General features: G+C 58.3%; 3 protein-coding genes and 1 long non-coding RNA gene across 48 annotated transcripts in view; 2 read left to right on the forward strand and 2 right to left on the reverse strand.

The window, feature by feature from the left end:
• ANKS3 (ankyrin repeat and sterile alpha motif domain containing 3) overlaps window positions 1-14,767 on the forward strand; it is a 28,262-nt gene extending 13,495 nt beyond the window's left edge. For 7 of the 22 annotated variants that reach the window (XM_023616381.2, XM_070232296.1, XM_023616380.2 and 4 more), the window contains 13 exons: window positions 243-378; window positions 4,510-4,668; window positions 5,105-5,272; window positions 7,365-7,502; window positions 8,041-8,150; window positions 8,550-8,717; window positions 11,585-11,709; window positions 12,253-12,394; window positions 12,872-13,044; window positions 13,433-13,518; window positions 13,943-14,026; window positions 14,229-14,319; window positions 14,392-14,767. In XM_023616381.2, coding sequence (XP_023472149.1) covers window positions 243-378; window positions 4,510-4,668; window positions 5,105-5,272; window positions 7,365-7,502; window positions 8,041-8,150; window positions 8,550-8,717; window positions 11,585-11,709; window positions 12,253-12,394; window positions 12,872-13,044; window positions 13,433-13,518; window positions 13,943-14,026; window positions 14,229-14,308 — 1,569 coding nt within the window. In that variant the 3' untranslated portion in view covers window positions 14,309-14,319; window positions 14,392-14,767. The remainder of the gene's footprint in view (window positions 1-242; window positions 379-4,509; window positions 4,669-5,104; window positions 5,273-7,364; window positions 7,503-8,040; window positions 8,151-8,549; window positions 8,718-11,584; window positions 11,710-12,252; window positions 12,395-12,871; window positions 13,045-13,432; window positions 13,519-13,942; window positions 14,027-14,228; window positions 14,320-14,391) is intronic. The other 15 variants (XM_070232288.1, XM_070232294.1, XM_070232297.1 and 12 more) reach the window with 3 other exon arrangements.
• A 485-nt stretch (window positions 14,768-15,252) lies between these two features.
• On the reverse strand, window positions 15,253-18,009 carry NUDT16L1 (nudix hydrolase 16 like 1). Of its 2 annotated transcripts, none has more exons than XR_002799352.2 (4): window positions 17,801-17,991; window positions 17,395-17,725; window positions 16,499-16,721; window positions 15,253-15,515 (listed from the first exon to the last, which is right to left on the reverse strand). XR_002799352.2 is itself a non-coding variant. In XM_023616397.2 (4 exons), exons 1-3 carry the CDS (start codon window positions 17,996-17,998, stop codon window positions 16,500-16,502), a joined length of 681 nt encoding a protein of 226 aa, XP_023472165.1. In that variant the 5' UTR covers window positions 17,999-18,009; the 3' UTR covers window positions 15,253-15,515; window position 16,499. The 2 variants fall into 2 exon arrangements, 1 of the variants encoding a protein (XP_023472165.1); XM_023616397.2 differs by having other exon boundaries at window positions 17,465-17,725; window positions 17,801-18,009.
• Window positions 18,010-18,219: 210 nt separating this feature from the next.
• LOC138917177 (uncharacterized) lies at window positions 18,220-19,946 on the forward strand. Its single transcript, XR_011424822.1, has 2 exons — window positions 18,220-18,846; window positions 19,597-19,946. It is a non-coding gene; the product is annotated as an uncharacterized lncRNA (long non-coding RNA).
• A 619-nt stretch (window positions 19,947-20,565) lies between these two features.
• The window catches only part of MGRN1 (mahogunin ring finger 1), a 48,532-nt gene continuing 45,471 nt past the window's right edge, over window positions 20,566-23,626 (reverse strand). For all 23 annotated transcript variants that reach the window (XR_011424813.1, XR_011424811.1, XR_011424810.1 and 20 more), the window contains one exon: window positions 20,566-22,133. Coding sequence is in view for 7 of the 23 variants with exons in the window: in XM_023616390.2 (XP_023472158.1) it covers window positions 22,021-22,133 (113 nt within the window). In the remaining 16 variants the exon portion in view is untranslated. The remainder of the gene's footprint in view (window positions 22,134-23,626) is intronic.

Consider the following 23,626-nt stretch of genomic DNA (forward strand, 5'->3'; position numbering starts at 1 on the left):
CCAGGCCCCCCAGCCCTGCCCCACTTAGTCCTGTCATTGAGAAGAGAGGGAGGCCACACAGGCTCTCGCCTCTTTCTCGCGCAGATGTGGGGTGAACCCGGGCCGCAGACCTTTTCATGGTGGTGCTAAGGAGCAGGTGCAACTTCCTCTTCTCGTCCAGGGTCCAGCAGGGTCCGTCCAGGGAGGTGAGGGTGCTTTGCAGCGGAGGTTCCTAACATCTCTTGTTTCCCCAACTTTCACAGGGAGTCCAGGTGGATACGAGAGACCACAGTGGAGCCACAGCCCGGATGCTGGCCAAGCAGTATGGACACATGAAGATTGTGGGGTTGATAGACGCTCACTCGCCTTCTCTGCCCAAGAGTCTCTATCGGAGCCCAGGTACCTGCCTCTGCCCTCTGTGCGAATCTCATGGGAGAAAGAAGACCCCTGCTCCCCTGGCTCCCACTGCCGCCCTGAGATCTGGGTCCCGCAGCCTTGCCAGGCACCTTCTCCGGCTCCCCGGTGACTCCACTGTGCAGTCAAGGTTGAGGCCCACTTGTCTAACGGGAGGGAGACCAGTGAGAGTGTGAGTGGCACCTGCCAGGTGAAGATGTGCCTGGGGTGCAGGGCGGGTGGCGCCCACGGGGGAGGCAGGGCAGCCTCACGAGGGTTTGCTGCCGGGTTTTCTTCTTGACTTTGCTTATGGTGTTTGTTGCCATGCAAAATGTTTTATTTTACACAGTCATTTTCATCAATCTTTTATTGCCTCTGGATTTTGAGTCACCAAAAATCTTCCCCGTGCCCTGGTTGCACAGGAATTCGCCAGTGTTTTCTCCCAGTACTTATATGGTTTCATGTTTTACATTTGGCTCTCTGATCCATTTACACTTTATTTTCATGTATGGTGTGAGGTATGTTTTTTCAGATGGCTCCCCAGTTGTCCTAGCATCATTTATTCAAAAGTCCACCTTTGACCTCGTGATCTGAGAACCTGTCTTTCTCATACATACGAAGTACCCATTTGTGCTTGGCTGTTTCTGGACTTCCTATTCTGTTCACGCTCGAGACCCACGCTGTTTCAATTAGAGAGGCTTTTTGTGATGTGCTTTACTGTCTAGTCGGGCTAGTCTCCCTCATCACTTGCCTTTTTCAGTGTTTTCCTAGCTATTGCTTGTTTATTTTTCTGTCTGAACTTGTCTAGCGCCTTAAAAACAGTGTTGAGATTGAGATTGCGGCAGATTGATAAATTAACTACCCCTTTATGTTGTTGAGTAGTCCTGTCTGACAACAACGGATGTCCTTTTTTCAAGTTTTAAATTTTTCCTCGTATACGTTTTGTACATAATGTACATTTATTCCTAAATGATTTTCTTTGTTGCTGTTGTAAATGGGGTTTCAGTACCATTATATCTACCTGCTTGTTGTCTGTGAATAGGAGAGCTATTGATGTCTGCATACCAACGTCACATTCTGCTGCCTTACGGCATTCTTTCATTGTTGGAGTTAGTTTTGTTGACCGATTCTCTAGGCTTTTCCCGGTATACTACCATATAATCTGCAACTAGAGATAGATTTACTGCTTCTTTCTGAGTTTTATACCTCTGATTTCTTTCATTAGCTGCATTAACTCATACTTCCAGTACGATGTGAATATAATGCAGATGGTGAACATTCGCCTGGTCCTGACCTTATTGGAAATGCCACATAAGTAAGACGCTGGCTTTAAGAGTAATGTGTGCATGTATTTTATCATGTTAAGAAAGTATCTGTCGTTTCCTATATTCTTGAGTGTTTTTTTTACAGGAATAAGTGTTGGATTTTGTCAAAGACTTTTTCAACATCTATAGAGATGATTGTGAATTTTTTCCTTAGATCTGTTAATATGGTATATTATATTAATGAATTTCCTAATAATGAACCAACTTCATATCTTTGGCATAAATCCCACTTAGTGTATTCTTTTCTTAACATGGTGTTGGATTCTGTTTGCTGGTATTTAGTGTTTTGGTGTGTCTAATCCTTCATAAATGATATCGGTCTGTAATTCTTCTGTTCTGTCTTCAGGTATAGGTCCCAGTATTACACTTGCTTCATAAAAAGAATTCGAAAGTTTTCCTTCCCTTTTTGTGCTCTGGAACAATTTGTGCAGCATTGGTACCCCATGGTCTTTGAACGTTTGCTGGGATTCTCGTGTGACACCATCTGGGCCTGGTCTTTCTTTGGGGGATGGTCCCTTGATAAGTTTTTCAATTTCTTCTGTAGAAATTGGTCGGCTGAAGCTTTCTAATTTCACTGGGGTCAATTTTGGTAAACTGTATTTTCCTAGGAAATCATTTCATCCAGGATTGCAAACTTATTTACATAGAGGTCTGCAAAATAGTTTTTTTCTCTCTCTTTTTGTAAGTGTCGTCTGTTTCGGTGGTTCCTTCCCCTTGTCTTTCTTCGTTCTGCCTGCCTTCTGTCTGTGCCATTTCTCTCTGGCCCTTTTACTTCTCTCTCCGCCCGTTCCGTCTTTGGTGGTTCTTACTTTTCTTCAGTGCTTCTGGTTAAGTCTCTGTTCGGATCTCTTCTTCCTCGGGTGCCTTGTAATTTAGTCTTCATTTGTACTTTGACTTTTTTTTCCTCTTTCTTTCCTGAGTTCCATTTTCTTTTCTCACGATTCCGTGTGCGTGTGCATGTTTGTTCTCAGCTTTTGAGTTTCTGATTCAGGCTGCTGTTCCGACCCCCAGATGCTGTTGAAGGCTGTGTCAGTCCAGTGTGTTGTCTTAGAGCTCTCTTCTGCCTGCCCCTTGTTGGTTTTGGTCGGGGGGGGCGCTTTTCATCTGCTGAAGTGCATGATCTCCTTTCTGAGTCCTCCCTGTGGTTGTATGTGGATGAAGCTCACTTGTGCTTTCTCACAGACAGGACATAGTGGCCTGGCCCATGTGTGAGTCCTGGTTCAGGAACTCCCTCCCCATAGTGTCGCAAGGAGAGTCACCTTACTGGGTGGCTTTTTTTTTGGAGGGGGATGTAATTAGGCCAACCATCGTGTGTCCTCTGATGGATTTTTGTCTTGCCAGATCCTGAACATCCCCTGCTTGCTTTTTTCTTCACTGCCCAGTTCCCAAAAGGTGCCTCTCTGGAAGTGTGGCTGTGCTAAGACTGCTCCCTCAGGTCCCTGGCACATTCTTAAGTCACTTCCTTGTGCTCATGCTCCGCTCCACTCCGATTCTCTTCCAGTCTTTTTGCCTGTTGAATGGACTCTGTCTTTCTGAGGGTGACGTTGGCACTTCCTTCCCCTCTTCTCACGTCTGTGTGGCTTTTTTCTAGACTTGTTTTGCTCCCCACAGAGAATGGGGCGAGCAAGGAGGCAGTCTTCTCTGCTGGAAACGGGGTTTGTCTCCTCCTCCCAGGGGCGGGGAACTTTGCAGTCTGCGGGCTCTCTGCGTCCGGGCTACGTTGATGGCGTGGGATTCGTGTGGTTCTGTCTGTCGTCCTTGCCGACTCGGGCAGGCGTGAGAGGACATGTCGGAGGCTCAGCTTCATGGAGCCGCCTTTTCCTTGGTTTCCCCTCCCTTGTATGTTTATCTTTTATGATGCCTTCATCTTCTGCTAGGATGGGACCATGGTCTCCTGGTGGCCTCGATCCTAGAGCAGATGGGAGTGAGGTGAAGGCCGGGGTGGTGGGGAGAATGGTCAAAGCCTTTGGAACCTGGGCCAGCAACTGCCTCGCTCGCCAGGCAGTTGCTGAGTTGAGCTGTCAGTTCACATCTGAGTGGGCCGCTCCCTTTCCAGGGCCTGGCTCAGCCCAGCTCCCTTCCTGGCCTCAGGGCTGTTTTGTGATAAACCAGCACACATGAGCGCAGTGGAGTGAAGGACTTCTCCGCATATCTCCACCCCAGGGTCCCCACTCCAAAATGAGATCTTATCAGCTGGGAGCTTTATACCAATAAATCCCTGAATTTTGCCTTCTAGGTGCGATGAAATATGGAAACCATGAAAGCTATACAACTGTAACTGCTGTGAGCATGCTGAGCTCTGAGGCCCAGGCGGGTGGTCCTTTGAAATCCTTCCTAAAACAGCACACACACAGCCATCGTGTGGCGCTTGTTTCCCAAGACGTTGTCCAGGTTGAGAATATAAAACTGCTGAGAAGTTGTAACTGATGTTGCCATACGTTTACGAAGAGATGGATCTTATCACTTCAATTTAGAACAAAATTTATTTTTGATTATAAACATAATACACGCATGTTATAAAAAATTCTGCAAACCCAAAGAGCGGAAAAAGAATTAGACTCCTCCTTCACAATGAACTTTTTCAGCTCAGCCTCATGCCTAGCAAGCTTGCTGCCCCTACATGTCCCCACGGCTCGTCTGAGCAGTGGTCTGCCCCATTATGGCATTTCTTACAAGTGAAGTCCCGGGAAACACACTTTTCTTCTTAATTTAAGAAAACCAGTTACGAGTATTTTCTTCCAGTTTACTATGAGGATTTGTCAGTTAGTCCATCACTGAACAAAGTGTCTTACTTTTGGTGTCTAACCCACAGAAAAGTACGAAGATCTCAGTTCTTCGGACGAATCCTTCCCTGTTCCTCAGCGACAGAGGCCCTGTCGGAAGAAGGGCCTGAGCATCCACGAGGGGCCGCGAGCCCTGGCCAGGATCACAGCTGTCGGCCTGGGGGGCACGGCCCGGCGGCCTGGCTACGGTGAGCGCGCCCCATTTCCTGATGCCTCTTTGACGGGTGTTCCAAGATTCTGTCTTGACGAGAACGAACAACTCTCAGGCTCCTGAAGTGTGGGCCACTGGGCGGAAGCAACAGCTCTAGGATTCAGAGTTGGTCACAGTGATGGAAACACGTTAGTCACCAGCTAGCTCTTGGGCTTTGGGTCATCCTTTGATTGTCCTTTAGATTGGTTAAAATTACAAGTAGCACTTTTTTTCTAGCAGCAGAAATGTAGCTAAGCTCAGGTTTCACTCATCAGATGGGTGGGTCAGCTGGTGCAGGGAAGGTGTGATGGGGTCCCACTTCCTCCTCCCTCTGAGTCACCTGGGCAGAACATCGTACTGCATTTGCCGGCCTGGCGTTGGATGTCCCTCTGGGGCAGGCTGGGGGATGACCCCACTCTTGCTCTGTCCTCCAGGTGATGGATTTGATGCTCAAACCCTCCTGAGGACTGTTGGGTGGAACGCTTGGTGGGCTAGCATCCTAGACTCCGAGTGCCCAGATCTGCTGAGTTTATCCTCTAACTGTCGACTCCCGAGTGTCGAGTGCAGTGCTCTTGGGCAGTGCGGGGGGCGACGGTCCTGGGGTGAGTCGGGTTTGATGCTCACTCTCCTGCTCGGGCCTGACCAAGCTTAGTATGAGTTGCGCCTTCCTCTGACGTCTGTCACCCATCAGTGGCCAGGCCGAGGCTGCCAGTGTAGCAGGCTGGGTAGATGGGCCACTGTTACCCGGGAGCACCTGTCCCTCTTAGGTCTGGGCTGGGAGGAGACCGACTTTCCCAGTCAGAGGAGACCGTGTTGCATCGAGAGTGTGTGAGTAACTTGATTCCCATCCAAGAGCCCTGGAAGGAGTCCTGGGCTGGGACCTCCAGGCCCGCCTTCTCCTGTGTCCTTGGAGCAGCGGGCTGACTGGGCCCCTGGGGAGGCCCTCCTCTAGCTCCTGCCACAGGGTGAGGCGCACCTCGGAGCCTGTCTGGCATGCTGTAAAGCGCACAGCTCTGGGACTTTTGGCTGAGTTTGACTCTTTTTTGAGTGGCAGAGTATATTTCCCCTGAGGAGTCAATACTACCTGTCCCACCCTGACAGGTGGGGGCATAGGAAGGACAGGTCTTGCCTCGGGGTAGGGTGTACAATTAATCTGTGTAGCCATACAATAAGTGCTTTTCTAAAATGGAATTCTTTCACGTTACCAAAATAATCTGCGGCCGAGGCCCATTTGTACAGCATTCTTTTTTTAAACTTTTTGTAATTTTTTATTTTTTGTGAGGAAGATTGGCCCTGAGCTAACATTGCTAATCTTATTTTGCTTGAGAAGGATTGTTGCTGAGCTAACATCCGTGCCAATCTTCCTCTACTTTGCATGTGGGACACCACCACAGCAGGGCCCAACAAGTGGTGTGCAGGTCCACACCCGGGATCTGAACTCTCGAACCCTGGCCACTAAAGCAGTGTGCGAACGTAACCACTGCACCACTGGGCCGGCCCCTGTACATAGTTCTTTTTTTTATTTTTTTTTAGATTTTTTTTATTTTTTCCTTTTTCTCTCCAAAGCCCCCCAGTACATAGTTGTATATTCTTCGTTGTGGATCCTTCTAGTTGTGGCATGTGGGACGCTGCCTCAGCGTGGTCTGATGAGCAGTGCCATGTCCGCACCCAGGATTCGAACTAACGAAACACTGGGCCGCCTGCAGTGGAGCGCGCAAACTTAACCACTGGGCCACGGGGCCAGCCCCTGTACATAGCTCTTTTTATGCACGCACAGAGAAGGCTGGAAGGACGCTCTCCAGCGTAGTGAAGGAGTTGTCTCTCAGTTGCAGCATTTCAGGAGCGTTTGTTTTTTCCTCTTAAACGTTGTGATGTTCAAGTTTTATATAGGTGCATATATTCGCTTTGCCAACACTTAAAAAACATTTTGAATGATGAATGGCATGTGCTGATTGTAAAAAAGCTCAATACCTTCGGAAAGGTATAAAGAAGAGAATAAGCTATCCATGGCCCCACCAGCCAGTCTGTTTGCTGCAAATAAATGTACTTTCTGTGGGGAGGGGCAGGGGCAAAATTGGAATTAAACTCTGGTTTGAGTTCTGCCTTTCCTCCTTGTTTTCCTGCGGGCAGATCCATTCAGAGGTTACGTAATCTGATGTGACTGCTGTTAACTTTTACCCCAGGCCTCCTCCCTTCCTGCTCAGCCAGGTCTCTTTCCGGCCAGGGCACACGGACCTGTGAGCAGCCCCCTCGGTGCCATGTTGGGAAGGCTCGGGGCAATGAAGGCTGCCGTGTCTGAGATCACGTTTCCAGCTAAAAGGAACATCCAGCACTGTTGCTTTCCTGTGGCTCAGGAGTCTGTAAATACAGCTTGCCGTTCCCTACTCTTTGCATTTGGCAAAGAAACAGCATGGTGTGGAGAGGGCACCGGGCTCAACTCTGTGCCGGCCCTGGCTCCAGCGTGCACTTGCTGTGGGACACACACTGGTCTCCGATCCCCTCGGAGCCTGTCTCCTCACCCGCAGTCAGCACCTAACATAGTAGATGAGGTGATGGCCAGGAGGGTGCGAGTTGCCTGCCTGCAGCGGGGCCTTCCCTCACGCGAGGTTCCCCTGAGGTGGCGGCTGCATCTGGTAGGAGGACTCGTCTCCCTTTCGTGTTCCTGTGGGTTCACGCGCCCCATTCTGTCCACAGAGCAGGTGCCTCCCCGGGGCTATGTCACCTTCAACAGCAGTGAAGAGAACCCCCTGGAAGAGGGGGGCCTTTGCTACAGGGATGTCACCTCCCCCATCAACGACCGGGACGTGGAGAGCAGCAGCAGCAGCAGCCGGGGTACGTGCGCCCACCCCCCTCCCCCTGCACTGCTCGGCCAGGGGCGCAGTCAGGTGTAGGAATTCCTGGGTGCCCCACAACCCCAACCTTCGGGGCTTGGTGCTGACGAGCTGTCCAGTCGAGAACGAGGGCCCTGGCTCTCTCGAGGAGAGGCAGAGAATCAGGCATGGGGCCAGGTGAGGAGAAGCTTCCGGCCCAGCGTCTCTCCAGGCGGGGTCTGCGGGAGTCATTCAGAACAGACAGGAAGCGTCTGTGTCATAGTGTTGGTGTCATTCATTCAGCAGCTGGTCACCGAGTGCCCTCTGTGCCGAGCTCTGTTCTGGATGCCTGGATTGATTCGTGAAGCGGAAAGACGCACACGCTGCCTGTGTGTGCAGGGGGTTGGGGTTGGGCTTGGGCAGGTGGGCAGCATGACGCAGAGCACACGTGACTGTGGAAGGAGCTGATGAGTGCTGGCGATGAGACCACTCGGGTGCAGGGCTCAGGGGAGTCACCACGGGCCAGACCTGCAGTCACGTCCTTGTCTTCTCCACTGCAGAAGAGCACGCCTTCTGTGCCCACCTCGGGGCCGTGCGCAGCAGCAGCAGCAGCGAGGGTCTGGCGAGGGCCCCGGGAGTGAGCAGCGAGGCCTCTCTGGAGAGCAACGAGGTCTGCTTCTCCTCCGATCCTGACCTCCTGTCTCACTCCCCTTCCTCAGTCATGGGGGTGTCTGCTAGTTCACTGAGATGGCTGCATCTGGTAACGAGTATTTTATGTGTGTCTGTGCTGTGCTCGGACTTATGAGGTCTGGGCCCACCCTCTAGGGCCACCACCTGGGTGTAGGTGGCACAGACCATGGGGGGAGTCACCAAGGAAGCCTCCGTGTGGCAGGTGGGGGGTTCACAAAGGGTTTCAGATCCTAACCACCGCCCCCCCGCCCCGCCACCCAGGGAAGTGGCTCTGATCCAGAGTGCGCAGCTGGAGCCGTGGGCGGTGGGCAGGGCCTGGATGCAGCCACACTCACCGTGAGCCGTCAGTGTCACTTTACACACACTCCTCTCGCCACAGGACTCGGACCACGTGCGGAAAAGCTCGGTTCGCAAGCAAACTAAAAGCTACGTGAAGGCCAAGAATCGGCACAGCAACAGTGACAGCCAGTGGCATCCCAGCCCCGCGGCTGCCTGTTCCCCAGGATCTGTGCCCCAGGCGGAGCAGCCCCCCTACTCAGGACCCCAGGTAAGGCCGTTTGTGAAACCAGTGGTTAGAGACGGCGCTTTCTGTGCCTCGTGAGGCGTTTACAGTAGGCTTGTGAGGGCCCGGTACTGCTGAGAGGAGAGTGGTGGCGATTTTTCCCCCAGTGGCCTGTAAAGCTGCTCGGCCTGCAAGGGTTCCCAGTGGTCAGAGGGGCCAGCTGCAGGGTTTGTGTGTGGCCCTTTCCACAGGAGGGGTCTCTCTCCACTGGTTTCCATACTCACTTCTGTACTCCGTTCAGCCCCCCCTGAGCCTGGGGAGGAGAGAAACCAGACGCACAGGGGCAAAGACAGTGGCACAGTGTGACGCAGCAACCGCTGCTGCCGCCCTCCTCGGCCCAGGCTGCTCCGGCTAAGCAGCTCCTTAGGGTCACAGGAGCCACAGCACTCAGCTGTCTCAGGTGTCAATTGAGAGCTCCTGCCTCTGCGGGCAGAAGTGGCACAAAGAAGAGAGACCGAGTGAGGATTCGTTGTTTCTTTGTTAGGCACAGCTCTGCTGTCCATTGAAAGCCTGTGCCTGTGCCAGCTTCTCCTTGCAGCCCTCCAGGGGCTCTCTCCAGGCCTGCGGCCCAGGCTCGGGGAGCAGCTGCCGCTGTGGCTCCTTAAGCATGTTGATTAGAGCCTTTGGTGGCAGGGGTCGTGGGGTCTGAAGGCTGTTTGAGAAACTAGGTTAAGGAAATGGCAGAGTAACAACCTTGGAAAATTTGCTCATCCATTAAAGGCAACGAAAAAACTGGCAAAAGTGGTCAGAATCAGTTTTTCCAGAACTATGTGAGTTAACTAAAGGCTTGCAGCAACCTGGAGAACGTTTATTCAAGAGAAATGGCTGAACCTCAGTAAGAACCGTGACCTTTGTAGCGTTGCAATGTGCCCTGGTCCCGTCCCCCGCTCTCCAGTGCCAGGGTGGCTTGTGACAGCCACCGGAGGGGGCAGAACAGAGCTGGAGCTCTTTCAAAGTTCCATTCTCAGAGTCGGCATTATGGAGCCTGTCTGATGGTGCCCTAGAAGACCACACTTACAAGACCTATTTGACTTGACCGGGAGCGTGACCACCCAGTACCAAGGCCTCTCCCTGGGCAGGCTCGTCTGTTAACTGGACGGCTGCCTGAGGTGCTAGGGAACAGCTGGGGCGACAAGATTACCCACAGACTTCAAAGGAAAAGCCGGGCAGTGAGACGTCCAGAGGAGCTGTGCAAAGCTCTGACATGTTCCTGGGGCTCTAGGGGGCCACACACAGGCTCCAGGCAGAGTGTATGCTCAGAGAGAAGACCTCTCGATGACCTTGAGACTGAGCAAGCAGGAGGTCAAGGCGAAGCAGGAGTGCCATCGGCCTGGCAGAGCGTGCAAGGTGTGCCCCAGCCGGCGTGAGGGCTCCGCAGGGAGGACGGCGAGGCCTGCTGGCTCCAGGTGGTGAAGGGAACCGCTCCAGTCCTTAGCTGACCACTGGGGACTGAGTAGACACTTCAGTGGCCACGTGTGGGGAAGAATACAGACTTGACAGAATTGTTAGAAAAGCCACTAAACAAACAACAGCTTCAACAAGCAGCAACAACCAACCGCAGAGGGAGGAGAACCGGATCTCCAGAGCTGCCCCATTAAAATGTCCAGTTTTCAACAAAAAAGACGAGATGCGCCCAGAAACGAAGTATGACTTGTATACTGTAAAAAAGCAATCAGGGGCTGGCCCCGTGGCCGAGTGGTTAAGTTCGCGCGCTCCGCAGCAGGCGGCCCAGTGTTTCGTTAGTTCGAATCCTGGGCGCGGACATGGCACTGCTCATCAGACCACGCTGAGGCAGCGTCGCACATGCCACAACTAGAAGAACCCACAACGAAGAATATACAACTATGTACTGGGGGGCTTTGGGGACAAAAAGGAAAAAATAAAATCTTTAAAAAAAAAAAAAAAAAGGAATCAACAGAAGCTGCCCCGAGGAAGCCCAGACACTGGCCTCCCTAGACGAAGTCTTTACATCGGCTCTTACAGATACGTTCCAGCAGTTCAAGGAAACCACGTCTAAATGGAGGCTATCGATAGTGAGAGAAATAAAAAGGAACCAAAGAGAAATTCTGGAGTCGAAAAGTCCGGTGACTGAAATGATCCCTGCACTGGGGACGCGGCGGCAGTTCTGAGCAGTGGAGGGAAGAGGGAGAGGCGTGCGCAGGGGCCTGTGAGGCCCCGTCGGGCATGTGCCCGTGTACACAGAATGCTGTTCCAGGAGAGGGGGGGAGAAGAGCAGAGTGCTTTAAAAATAGTCAGACCTTCCCAAATTTGATAAAAACATGGATCTGCACATCCAGGAAGCTAAGTGAACTCTAGGTTAAACTCAGACGCACACCTGGATTCATCATATCATGAGCTGTCAAGAAACAGAGTCCTGAAGGGAGCAGGAGAGGTGACTCCTCCCCAACCAGGGACTCAGTAAGATGAACAGCCCATTCATTGTCAGAGACTGGAGACCGAAGACATTCAGATGCCATGTCCAAAGTCATGCAAGAAAAAGACTCAACCAGGAATGCCACAGCCAGCAAAAACTAGTCTTTGAAGGGGCAGGAGCCGTCGAGACAGTCCCAGTTAACAGAGACTGGGAGCGCCGAGGTGTTGCTGGCGGACCTGCCTACAAGAAATACTGCCGCTGTCCTTTGGGCTGCAACGGGTGGCAGCTGGGTTCTCCATCCGCAGTCCAGTCTGTGCCACTGCTGCACCTGGGGAATCTGCTGGGCTCAGCACGGGGACGTGACCTCTCGACTGCATGCTTGCAGAAGTGGCTCTGCACTGCATCGCATGCCTTTCCTTGTCCCCGTGTCTCTGTGCCCCACCTGTCCCCTGACCCGTCCTGGCTCCTTTGCCCCTAGGACCTCGCCACGCTGCTGGAGCAGATCGGGTGTCTGAAGTATCTGCAGGTGTTCGAGGAGCAGGACGTGGACCTCCGCATCTTTCTCACCCTCACCGAGAGCGACCTGAAGGAAATCGGCATCACGTGAGTCACGGGGAGCCGTCTGTGGCCTCACCCCGTCACTTTAGCCAGGCGAGCCAGGACGAGCACAGGTCGCACCTTCCTGGCATTTGTGTGGAAAGAGCTGCCCCCCTAGAAGTCAGCTTCCCCTCGTGCCGTGAACTGTCCTCAGTTTGTACAGCCGCTCCTCCCGGCCTAGATGCACACAGCTGGGCCCTGTGCCTCCTGAGGCCCCCAAGCTGGCCTGCCTGACCCTGCTGCCTTCAGGGCACAGGGTCCGTTCACTTTTGAGAGCTTGTGAGCTGACAGACAGTTGTCCACAACCTGGAGCCTGCCAGCCCGAGCTCCCTGTTCAATGAGAGCAGCAGCCAGGCAGCGGAGGGGAAGAAATGGGGAGGCCAGCCAGGGGCGGGGATGCTGTTCTCTGCCCCAGGATCCTGGGGGCCGCTCTTCCCCTTCATGCTGGCATCTTCCCTAGGGGGACAGTTTTGATGGGAGTGTGGTCCATGGAGCCTCTGTGCACACGGCAGATGCCAAACCACGTCCTTCTCTCATTCACCCCTGCAGGTTGTTTGGGCCCAAGAGGAAGATGACCTCTGCCATTGCCCGCTGGCACAGCAGTGCCCGCCCCCCTAGTGACGCCCTGGAGCTGGCCTATGCTGACCGGCTTGAAGCCGAGATGCAAGAGCTCGCCATCCAGCTGCACAAAGTGAGTGGGGAGAGCCAGGGAGGGGACGAGAGGTGTCTGGAGACACACACCTGTAGGGAAGGACACAGCCATGGAGAGCAAGTGGTGGGGACAGATACCCAGCATCAGCAGAGAGAAGCAGCCAGGGCGGCGATAGGACACTGAGGGCAGAAAGCATTAGAGTCATAAGCAGAAGGGGGACGCACAGGCAGGCATGCAGGAAGGAGGCTCAGGAAGATGGGGCATTAAGCAGGAGGTCAGAGGGACACCAGTGAGGAGAGACAGGGCGAGGCAGAGGATGAGCGGCTGGCGTGGACACCAGAGAGCTCACAGGAGGGACTCAAAGCGGGAGAGACCCAAGGGGTACCGTAGAGGTACCCCCTGGGAGAGAGGGTGACAATCGGGATGGCAGAGATGGAACCGGAGGGGGACCCCGCCCGAGCAGCCATGGCCTCATGTCCCCAGCATGTCCGCCCACCTCTCCCTGTCCCGCTGCAGCGCTGTGAGGAGGTGGAGGCCATGCGGGGCCAGGTGTCGCAGGAGCAGGAGCTGCGGGCCGTGGTGGAGAGCTGCCTCCTGGAGCAGGACAGCACCCGCAAGGACGTCCACGCCCAGCTGCAGGAGACCTGGGCCCTCGCCCACAATGCTGCCCTCGTACTGGACCAGCTGCGGTGAGTGAGCGTCTGAGCAGCTTCTAGGCCAGGGCCAGGCCCTGAGCCACCGTTTCCTCCAGGTTCTTCAACCAAGGGGTCATTTCCAGGGCCTCCTGGGGTCACTGGGTGCCACCCCCCATTTCGTCTGCAGGACAGACCAGGCAGCAGCCAGGGCCTGGAGAAGCTGCACCCGCTGCAGGTCTTCCTCCGCCCTGGTCTCAGGCCCCGAGAGCCTATCTGTGCGGGTGGCGTGTGCTTGCCACGCCCACAGAGGTGGGCTGGGGGCCAGGGCAGAGCCCCACCTTACACTCAGGGAGTGGGGCTCTGCGGTCCCCTGCCCTCTGGGGCCGCAGAAGGCACTGTTGCCACCTCTCCCCTCACCAGCACTTGGTCTTGTGTCTGGCAGAGCCTGTCAAGCTGAACTGTCAGCCCGAGTGAGGCAGGATGAGTCCCCCCGCAGGGCGACCCTGGGCCCAGCCCTCCCCACAGCGGGTAAGGAAAGCAGCGGCCCAGCCCGGCCCAGGCAGACGGGGGCAGGGAGGCCTCCCCAGGCCAGGGGTACCACTTGTCTCAGCACGGTTATCACACTGACACCTCCTTGCACTCAATCCCAAACTGCAGGGTGAGGGCACTCTGCTCTGCCCATTGCCTCCTTGTCCCTCCCAGTGGCAGGAGGTGAAGGCCCAGGGCACAGCCCCGCGGGAAGCCAGGGACCCTCACGCTTTCATTTCTGGGGCTGGGCCCTGGCCAGCAGTGAGTGCTTCGGTCAACAAGCGGGAACAGAACACGTTTTATGTAACAAGGGAGTCACACAGGCACTGACAGTTGGGTGAGTCCCCTGTCACAGTGGATCAGGACAAAGAGGCAGGGCCTGTGAGCACACAGACCCGGGCCCACCCAGCCCTCTGCCCCACAGACTCCAAAGGCTGGCAGGCTGCCCTGCAGGCCCTGAGCCTCCCTGAGCTGTCCGGAGCATTGGAGGATCGAGTCTGTGAGATGGGTGAGTCTCCGGGAGGGCAGCCAGTGGCCCTCACCCCTCCCAGGGGCCAGACGGGTGAACAGGGAGAGCCCCTGGCTGCTGTGGGGCAGTCCCACCACAGCCCGCTGACCCTCAAGGTCATTCATTCCTAGTGCTCCCCAGGGCCCCCCTTCCTCATGCCCCTCCCAGACTTGCAGAGCAGTCACTGTCTGCTCCGTCCCAGGGCGAGTGCTGTGCTCCGTGACCCAGAGCCTGGAGAAGCTACAAGTGCTGAACGGGAAAGAGAACTGGCGGGAGCCGTAGCCGCAGGGACGGTGAGTGTCTGCTGGCCCGGGGCCCGGGCCGGGGAGCAGGTCCACAGGCAGCTGAGTGAGCGCCCGCCTCAGTCTTCCTTTCTCTCCTCAGAACCTGACGTCGGGTGATTGATCCACCCTGAACCTGTGCACCCGGAAGACAGAGGGCCTGAGCGGGCGGCTGCAGCAGCCCAGGCCCCAGCTGGGGCCCGAGAAGCAGGCCCGGGAGCAGCCAGCAGAGAGGCAGGTTGGGGCTGTAGTCGGCACCAGGCAGTGAGGCCCCACGGAGGCAGGCTGAGGGTCTCGTGCTCAGCACCTGGTGGTAAGGCCCAGAGCAGGCATGGCCTTGAGAGAGAGCGTGTCCCCGACACCGCAGGTGCCACACTGAGGTTTGCCCTGAGGGGTGAGGACTGGGGCATCTGGGCAGCTTATGTCATTTGCTGGAGAATAAAATTTGAGATCAGCTGTTGAGGGGCTCAGTTCTGGTCAGGGGACACACAGTACTGGCTGGCGCAGCACAGCAAGGGGAAAAGCCACACCAAGACCCTCAGCCGCAGTGACCCACTGGGGTCCAGGCCCTTTCTGCCAGGACAGAGAACACCTGGGGGGCCGGCCCAGTGGTATTGTGGTTAAGTTCGCATGCTCCACTTAGGTGGCCCAGGCTTCACAGGTTCGGATCCTGGGCACAGACCTAGCACTGGTCGTCAGGCCATGCTGTAGGGGCATCCCACATAAAATAGAGGAAGATTGGCACAGAATTTAGCTCAGGGCCAATCTCCCTCACACACAAAAAATAAAAATAATTTAAAAAAAGAAGACTGTGCAGAGCAGAGCCACCTCAGTGACCCCGTGCTCCATTGTTCCTGGCAGCTAGGGCCACCTTTGCTTAGCGCCCCCGTGATTCTACAGAAGCTACCTGGAGAGCAGAGCACGTCCCCGGAAATGAGAGAGGAGCAAGGTCCAGGTACTTTATTTACAGAGTCAAGTGCCTGTGCCCACAGCGCCGGCCGCTCCCTCGGGCTCTAAGGCGAACAGATGCCCAGCTGGGCGGGGTGCCGCTCTCCTTACCAGGCCAGGCGGGCGCTGGGGAGACTTTCCAGACATGGCCATAGGAGACCGCCAGTGGTGACCTTCCTGTCTGCAGTGGCTCTGCTGCTGTCATCTGCACACTCGGCCAGTGCTTCCAGAGTGTCCCCTGGAGGTGCCTGCAGACGGTGCTGGGGGAGAAAGGAGGGCTTTCAAAGCAGAGGAATGAGCAGCAGGCAGCCCAGGGGCAGCCAGAGCCATCAGGCTCAGGAGAGGGGCTCACATTGACAGGCCCAGACCAGAAGCCCCAGACCAGGCTGAGGGCCCAGAAAGGTCCACGGCCAGCAGTGCCACAGCAAACACGAGGAGGTGAAGGACACCCCCGCCCGGGACAGGAGGCCTGTGGCAGCTCCACTCTGAACGACGCCAAGCTCTCGGGTCTGGCCCTGTCCTTAAGTCCGGGGGAGGCCCCCTGCGCTGAGCCCTGGGCCTCCAGCCAGGACCAAAGAACACACAGAGCAGCCGAGGAGCGACTTTACTGTCCTTTCTCCTTGCGCCCCAGCTACAGCTGGGCCCCACGGCCCTGACTCTCCTCAGGGCCAAGCCCCAGCGGGTAGAGCTGCTTTGAAGCCTCTCCCAGGCACACACCACGGAGAGAAAGCCTAACTGAGCACAGCTGACAGCCACCAGAATTAACCGGACATCCTACCCCAGGCTGGCTCTTCTCTAGGCCCTGGGGCTGGCACAGGGGGCAGGTCGCAGCAGTGAGTCAACCCAGACCAAGGCGTCCTCCATGAGAACAAACCAATGTAACGGTCCAGGTGTGTGTGCACCCAGCCACCCAGGAAGTCGGGCCACACCTGGGCCTCTGCCCGCCCATGACGCTGGACAGAGGAGGGTTTGAGCCTCCAGGTGGGTGAGAATGTCCTGAGCCTGGAGAGCCAGGCCCAGTGCACTGACCAACCTGAGAGGGTCCCAGCTGGCCTGGCCCCCACTGAGTGACTGCTCAGGGCAGTGGGGACAACGAGATGCTCACTCGCCCCACATAGTTAGAATGGGGTGCAAACACAGAAACAGGCTAAAAGACATTCCCACACAACTTCAGGGCCCAGGCTCAGCCCATGGGCACAGACAGAACTGTGGGAGGGTGACAGACACTCAACACAGGAGCAACCTCAGGAGGAAGACGGGAGAAGCTTCTCCAGGGCCTTCTTCTGCTTCTCAGTGGCCGCAGCCAAGGCCTCAGCCAGCTTCTCCTCGGGCATCATGTTGAGCACCTTGAGAGCGAAGAGGAGCTGGTACTTGGCTGTGCTGATGAAGGCATTGCTCAGGAAGTTGGGGAAGCCGCCGACTCGGTCCTTCTGGGTGTAGAGTGGGACGCGCACGAGCCCCAGCACCTGCATGGAGAAGAGACCAGGGCTGGGGCCAGGCCCCTGCGCTGATCCTGCAGCCCTAGCAGAAGGGGCCTGGGAGCTGCTAGGCCAGGGGACAGGCAGCCAGGATGCCAAGGACACAATGGGGAACGCTGGCAGGGTCTGGTGAGGCAGAAGCCAGCCAGCTCCCTTGGAGCAGTGCAGCCCCTCTCCTCCCCAAGCAAGTTTCAAGGCCACCCCATGCGCTTCCCACCCCCTGCACATCAGGTCTCAGCCCCCCATCCGCGGGCAGGAAGCCCCCATTCACACCTCATGCTCCCCCTGCCACCTGGTGAGTCCCAAACACCCCAAGTGGCACTCCCGGCCCTTCCAGACCACGAAACCCACAGATTCCAAGAGCCTTAAACCCCTGCAACCATGAGATCCCAACCCCCTTTCCCCGAGTCCACGAACCCAGCCCTACCGTCCCCTTTTCAGTTTCCCCCCTCCCCCGGCAGCCACCGCCCCATCCCCCCGCCCCCCCACCGATCCCACTCCCCACTCCCAGGATTGGCAATGGCAGGCAGCAAGGCAGATGGAACACAGCCCCGAGGGAGCCCAGCCCCGCCCCGCCTCCCCAGGCCCCTCTCCCCACCCAGATGCTGGAGACAGCGATCCCCACCCGCCCGGCCAGGGGACCCTCAGGGGGACGTGTTACCCATCGGTGCCTTCCGCGGGGCCAGAGCCAAACCCCGGGGCGGGGGGCGGGGCCCGGGCGGCGGCCCCACCTCCAGGCCGTGGTCGCGCGAGTGCACCGCGCTGATCTCCACGGCGTGCAGCTGCTCCAGCGTGAGCTGGCGCGCGTACAGGTGCGCCACAACGCGGTGCGGGCCCTCGGTCAGGTGCGAGCTCAGGTAGTCGGCCTCAGTGAGGCGCAGGCAGCCCAGGCCCAGGCCCAGCACCCGGTTCAGGCCGTCCTCCAGCGACCAGAAGCGCCGGTCCACGAAGCCCCCGGGGAAGCCCAGCAGCCCGTCGAAGCGCATCTGCATCTGCAAGGCAGCGCGGTCACGGGCGTGGGTCCGAGGGGCGCCCCCCCCCCGCCGGCCGCCCGCCCGCGTCCTCACCAGCACCGAGAAGCGCATGGGGATGCGGCCGAAGAGCTGCCCGGGGTTGGCGGCATACAGCATGGCGTGGCACGAGTGGCTCCAGCCCGGCCCCAGGCGCATCGCCTCCACCCGGCTGATCTGCTTCAGCTCCGGTACCGCCGCCGTCGACATCTTGGCACTGCCCCCCGCACCCCTGGCACCGCCCCTTAAGTGCATGCGCGGGTCCGCCCCCGCCGCGCCCGGCCAATCCGCGGGCAGCCGCGCCCCTGGGCCACGCCCCTCCACCAATCGCCGACGCGCACTGGGGCAGAGCCCATCGCGGCGCTCCGAGGCGTCGTTGAGAGGTGGAAGGGGCGTGTGCAAAGGGAGCGGCGGCGCGCGTCCCAGCCGCCATCCAATCGCCGCGCACCCCGAGCGGCGGCCCCGCCCACGGCCTCGAAGTCCCCGGCGCGCAGGCTGCAGCGCGCCAGCCGAGCGCCCGGGCGGCGCGCGACCTCGGCGGGGTACCTGGCACCTGCCTGCCCCGAGGGCAGGGGGAGCCCCGGCGAGCGGCGGCGCCCATCCCGGCCTTCCCCCAGCTCCTCCTTGGGAGCGGCCCCCGCCCGGCCCGGCGTCTGCCCGTGCGCCTCCCGCCTCCCCGGGAGCGCTCCGCGGAGCCCGAGACCAGAGGCCGCCCCCTCCCCTGCACGCGCTCGAGCCCAAGGACACTGCTGGTCGGCCTGACGCCAGAGGGCACGAGAGCAGGGCCGGGCGAGCTGCCCAGACAGCCCCAGCCCACGCTCCGCCCTGGGCGCCGGCCTGCTGGGGCGGCAGGGACTGAAATCCCGGGGCTGGGCGCTTCCCCGCCCAGCGCCCCAAGGATCCTCCGAGACGGGCGCCAAATGCCAGGTACTGCTGAAGGAAGCGGGGTCTTCCCAACTGACCGAAGAGGAGCCTGGGCTCAGAGGACCAGGGCTGGCCCGGGGGCACTCTGCAGTTTGTGGCGGAGCCAGGATCCCGCCCTACATTCCCACCCTGTCTCCTGCCGATGTCCGCCACGGAAAACCTCCCGGCTTCCGCCTGAGGTACTTACCTTCCCACGTTTGCGCTGCAGAAGGAAGTCGCTGGAGCTTGGGAGCATCGGGCAGAGCGGCAGGGCCCCCGGAATCCTGCGATGGTGCCCCTCACTCACCCGCTGGCCCAAGCTCCACTTTCCTCCCCACGGTGGGGGGTTTGCTGAGTGAAGGAACCACCGCCCGCACTCAGGACGGGTGCCCGGCACAGCCTGGGGGAGCCACGCGGTGCGGGCAGCCCTGTGGCTCAGGGAAGGCTGCCCTGAGTGGGGCCGAGCAGGAAAGGACAGCGGGCAGAGGGTGGGCAAGAGCTGGCAGGATCCGCCAAAAACACTCACACGTTCGGTCCGTGGTGGTGGTCTGTCAGGAGACATGGGACTAAGGACCCTCTAAAGAGGGAGGTTCTCTCCCGCTGTGACCCTCTGCCAGGGGCCAGGGCGCAGGCAGCAGGGGACAGGGGGCAGGCGGCAGGGGACAGGAGGCAGCCAGATTCTGGGGCAAGTGACGGTGTCTGAAGGGGAGAGGTCAGTGAGGGGAAGGGCCCATCCAGACAGGACCCTGTCTCCAGGCCACAGGGTCTGACCCGAGCCCAGGGCCCGTGGGGAGCAGGGGGCATGAAGGAAAGGCAAGCCCCAGGGCCCAGCCCCCACCCGACAGCAGACGTTAATAAAGGAGGCAGGCCTGTTTGGAGAAGGGTGGAGGGAGGTCCAGGGCAGTCCATGCAAGAACCCACCTGACCCTGAGTGCTATTCTACCCACCAGATCCACCCACGGCCAGCTGCAGGGCCTTTCCTGGGGGAGGGACTGGCCAGCCGAGAACAGTGGTTCCACCTGAGTCAGAGGGCTCCCATGGAGGCAGTGTGAAACCGTGTTTGCAAAGGAGCCAGGGGGCCCTGCCGGCTGGCAGTGGTGCAAGCGGTGCTGTGCCAGGCCCTCTGGGGCACCAGCCTCTCCCCACTGGGAGGCCACTCTCTGGGCCAAACAGAGGACCCTGGCTGGGCTCCACTATCCTGGCAGCCCAACCTGCCTCCCCAACTCCATTCCCCCCGCCTGACAGCCATGCGTAAAAACCTCCGATTGTTGTCAGAATAAAACTCTGACCACCCCCACAACATCTGGCGGTGTCTGTACCCTACCCCTGTTGACTCCAACGTTCCAGCCACTTTGGCTTCTTTCCACTCAGTGGACACACTAGGTTCACTTCTGCCTCTGGGCCTCTGCACTTGCTGGGCCAGCTGCCTGGGACGCACTTCCAGGTTCAGGGCTCAGCTTCTCCTCAGAGAAGCCCCCCCGCCCCCCCCCCCCCACGGGTTAATTAAGTGCCCACGTGACTCCATCTCATCCCTCCCTGACTGACAGTAGCCAAACCCGGAAGACGCAGATCATTCGTGCCGTGTCCCACCAACTGGAACGAAAGCTCCCATTTTGCCCTCTGCTGGCACACAGCGACCTGCCCATCAGGGGCCAAGGTCCTTCTCCACCTGCTCAGGAGATGGGCCAAGTCCTAAGGGTCCCCTTGACTACAACCCAAGAATCAGCATGATGACCACGCGCCTCGTGCAGCCCTCACCCCTCCCAGAAGCCGTGTGTCCCTGACGTCTTACACATGATGGCACTCGCACTGCTGTGAGGGAGTCAGAGCTGCCACTAGCCACTCAGCTGTCCTGCCTCCCGACCAAGACGTGGCTGAGGTCCCATGGTACTGTGCATGGAAGATAGAAGTAGACAAGATATTGCCACATGATTTTATTACTATAAATATACAGTAAAAACGAACAAAAACTAGCCAATCAGAGTACGACAAATGATAGCACATGTAAGTCCAAGACAGGGCAGTCGGCATCCCGTCCTTCGGTGTTGGCCTCAAGAGGACCTCGAGGCCGGGCTGTGGGCAGGGGAGGGGAGAGGTGTGGGGACAGGGCCAGCCGCCTGCGTGTGTGCACGCATGTCTATGCATGCCCATTGGCGTGTGTGCACCCATGAGCATGCGGTGGCTGGGGGTGGTGTGGGGCAGGGAGCCAGGTGGCCGGGGCAGGCCGGAGTGCTCTGCTCACAGGCTCCCCCGGAGCCACTGTCCACTCCCAGTGCCCTGGACGAAGCCTCAGGCTGTGCACCCCTTCTGAGGACTGAGGACGCTGCGCCAGTGCCATCCTGCCCAGGGCAGCACCTCAGAGGCAGCCCCTCTGCCCTGTGCCCCAGGCCAGGAAAGTGTTTGCGCCCCAGGGAGCAGCACAGCCCACCCAGCGGGCTCCAGGTCCCTGCTGGGGCAGCTCCCGCCCAGTGCGCCAGGGCTGGGCAACCCCTGCCTTTCTATTGCCCAGAAGGCTTATCTTAAAAAAAAGAAGAGGTCACCTCAGATGGGACCCTCCTCCCCCAGGCAGGCCCCACCAGAGAGCCCCAGACAAAGCAAAGCAAAAGAAATGCAAAGTGAAGTTTAAATGGCAACGAGGGAGCAGGGAAGCCACTCGGGTCCTTCCTGGGGTAGGTGGACGGCTGGTCAAGGGGAAGCCCCTCCACCTGGAGGGATCTGGCGACATGAGCAAAGCCGCTTCCAAGAGGGTGCAGGCTTGAAGAGGGGAAATGGGACACCAACGCAGCAAAGGCCATGCGGCTGCACCTCCAGCCGGGGCCGGACACCAGGCTGCCCAGAGGGCGCAGAGCAGCGACCGCCAGGCTGTCGTGGACTCCATGCACATGGGGGCAGGACAGGCACTGCTTCCTTCACTGTCCGTGACTCGGAGCCTACGTCCTTACCTCCCCCCAACAAGCCCCCACAGCATCTCTGTGGAGACGGCACTTCACTGAATTCTCTTAAGCAGACTGCTGAGACCTTGGGGTGTCAGCCCTGGCGGGGGGACAGGGCGAGCCAATCCAGGCGGCATGCAGGCGGTCAGCGCACCCAGCCGCTTGGCCGCAGGGCATTTGAGGGAAACCTGGACCTTGGCGCCAGGGACGGGAAGCTGCTGTCCTTCACCGTGTACCATGTACAAATACTTCGACCGGAGAGAAAGGGGCTTGTCAGAGGGAACAGTCACTGTGCTCTTCAATCAGGGGTCACCTGGCCCCTTGGAGCCAGCGGTGACGCAGGGCGTGCAGACAGGAGAGGCCGGGGTCACGCTGGAGTCCGGGCAGCCCCTCAGCAGACTGGGGAGCTGAGGGCTCCATGCTGCCAGCTTCGCCAGGCTCTCAGAGTGGGGTCAGCTCAGTGGTCCCGGGCTCAGGACTGAGGCCACCAAGCGGAGGCCAGGGAGGGCTGGCAGTGCGGAGGCCGCAAGGCATCTCCATGGAGGTGGACCATCCTGCAGAGGAAGGAGGGTCATGCTCAGCTGAGTCGGCCCTCGTCACCTGCTCCCTTCACCCTCCAGGCTCTGGGTTCCCACCAACCCTGAGCCCCCAGAGGGCAAGGCCACCCAGCACCAGCCACCACGTGTCTGGCGACCACAGAGGGCCGGGCCCAGGGACTCTAGCCTTAGCCATGAACCAGGCTTGTCCCTCTCGGAGATCACCCCCGGGTGCCAGCAACAGAGCCACAGCCCTGACGCCACAGGCTGCTGGTCCCCAGGTCTCCTGCCCTCCCCTGTCCGCACCTCCTGGGACCTGACCAGCCACTGTCCTGCAGAGCTTTGTGATGCCGGAGGCTGGGAGTCGGGCGACCCCCGGCAGAGGTGATGGCTCCGCAGCGGGCGCACAGCCTTTGCTCAGAGCAGCCCCAGGAGCCCCAGCCCACCTTCCTCAGAGGCCTTTCCTGCTGTTTGCACACTGTCACCTTAATGATGCTGTGAGCTGCTCTGCCCAGCCCCGCAGCAGCGGAAGGACCAGCACACCCCTCAGGGCTGCAGAATGAATGCACAGCTGCCTGCCCACCCAAATGCGGGCTCCACAGGCATCTTCAGATAGTAAACGAGGGGGGGGCTTCTGCCACGGGGCGCCTGCGACACAGACCCTCGGGGGAAGGGACTATTTCCTTAGGAGCTGGGGCTTTGTGCAGGAGGTCAGCTTTGCTGTGCAGCCCACAGGCAGAATACATCCTCTACAGCCACGTCTGACCTGTGTTCCTACTTCTGGAAGTTTTATCTAAATTGCAACAGTCAACATCTTCCACAAGGCGGAGGCTGGGGCTGGTCTTACAAAGTGTTGGGCCCTATTTGATCAGAGAGTAAGTTCTGTCAAAAGAAACGTGGAGGAGGACAAGGTTGGTGTGGGAACCGAGAGCAGCCGTCAGAACGAGTGGATGGACACCGCGGCCCGGGCTCGGGATGGCTGACAGGGACGAAGGCTGGACACCAGCAGGGAGCGCATCTCCAGGCCGGGGCTGCCAGAGCGCTCCACGCCACACAAGTCTGGGAAACCCTGGGCCACCGAAGGCGCCAGGCTGTCACCAGGCTTCCCAGAGCTGCTAATGTCACATAAAGGACGGGAAGGGGTCCCCAGTGCTGTGCCTGTGTTTTGGTGGCACTCTTGTAACTGCCTTCCATAAAACACCCGTTGGGTCATTCCCTGTCAGGTGTGGAGTCAACCTCACAGGGGCCTCCTCACAGACTGACATCAGAGTGGGCTGGTGTTCCGGAAGGTTCCAAAGTGGGCATGGAGGACAGGCCAGTCAGCAATGGTCAGGTCTCAGCTAGGGCTGAGTCTCCGTTCCTGGGACCCTAAAGGCTGGAAGAGTTGCCTAGTCCAGACAGGAACAGCCCTGGCTCCCAGCGCCAGCATCAGACCCCAGGACCATGGCTCAGGGGGCAGGTGTGCAGTGTCCGCAGAGCTCTGCACTCAGCATCCAGGACCAGGGAAGACA

This window comes from Equus caballus, chromosome 13 (genome assembly GCF_041296265.1).
Source record: "Equus caballus isolate H_3958 breed thoroughbred chromosome 13, TB-T2T, whole genome shotgun sequence".
NCBI lineage: Eukaryota > Metazoa > Chordata > Mammalia > Perissodactyla > Equidae > Equus > Equus caballus.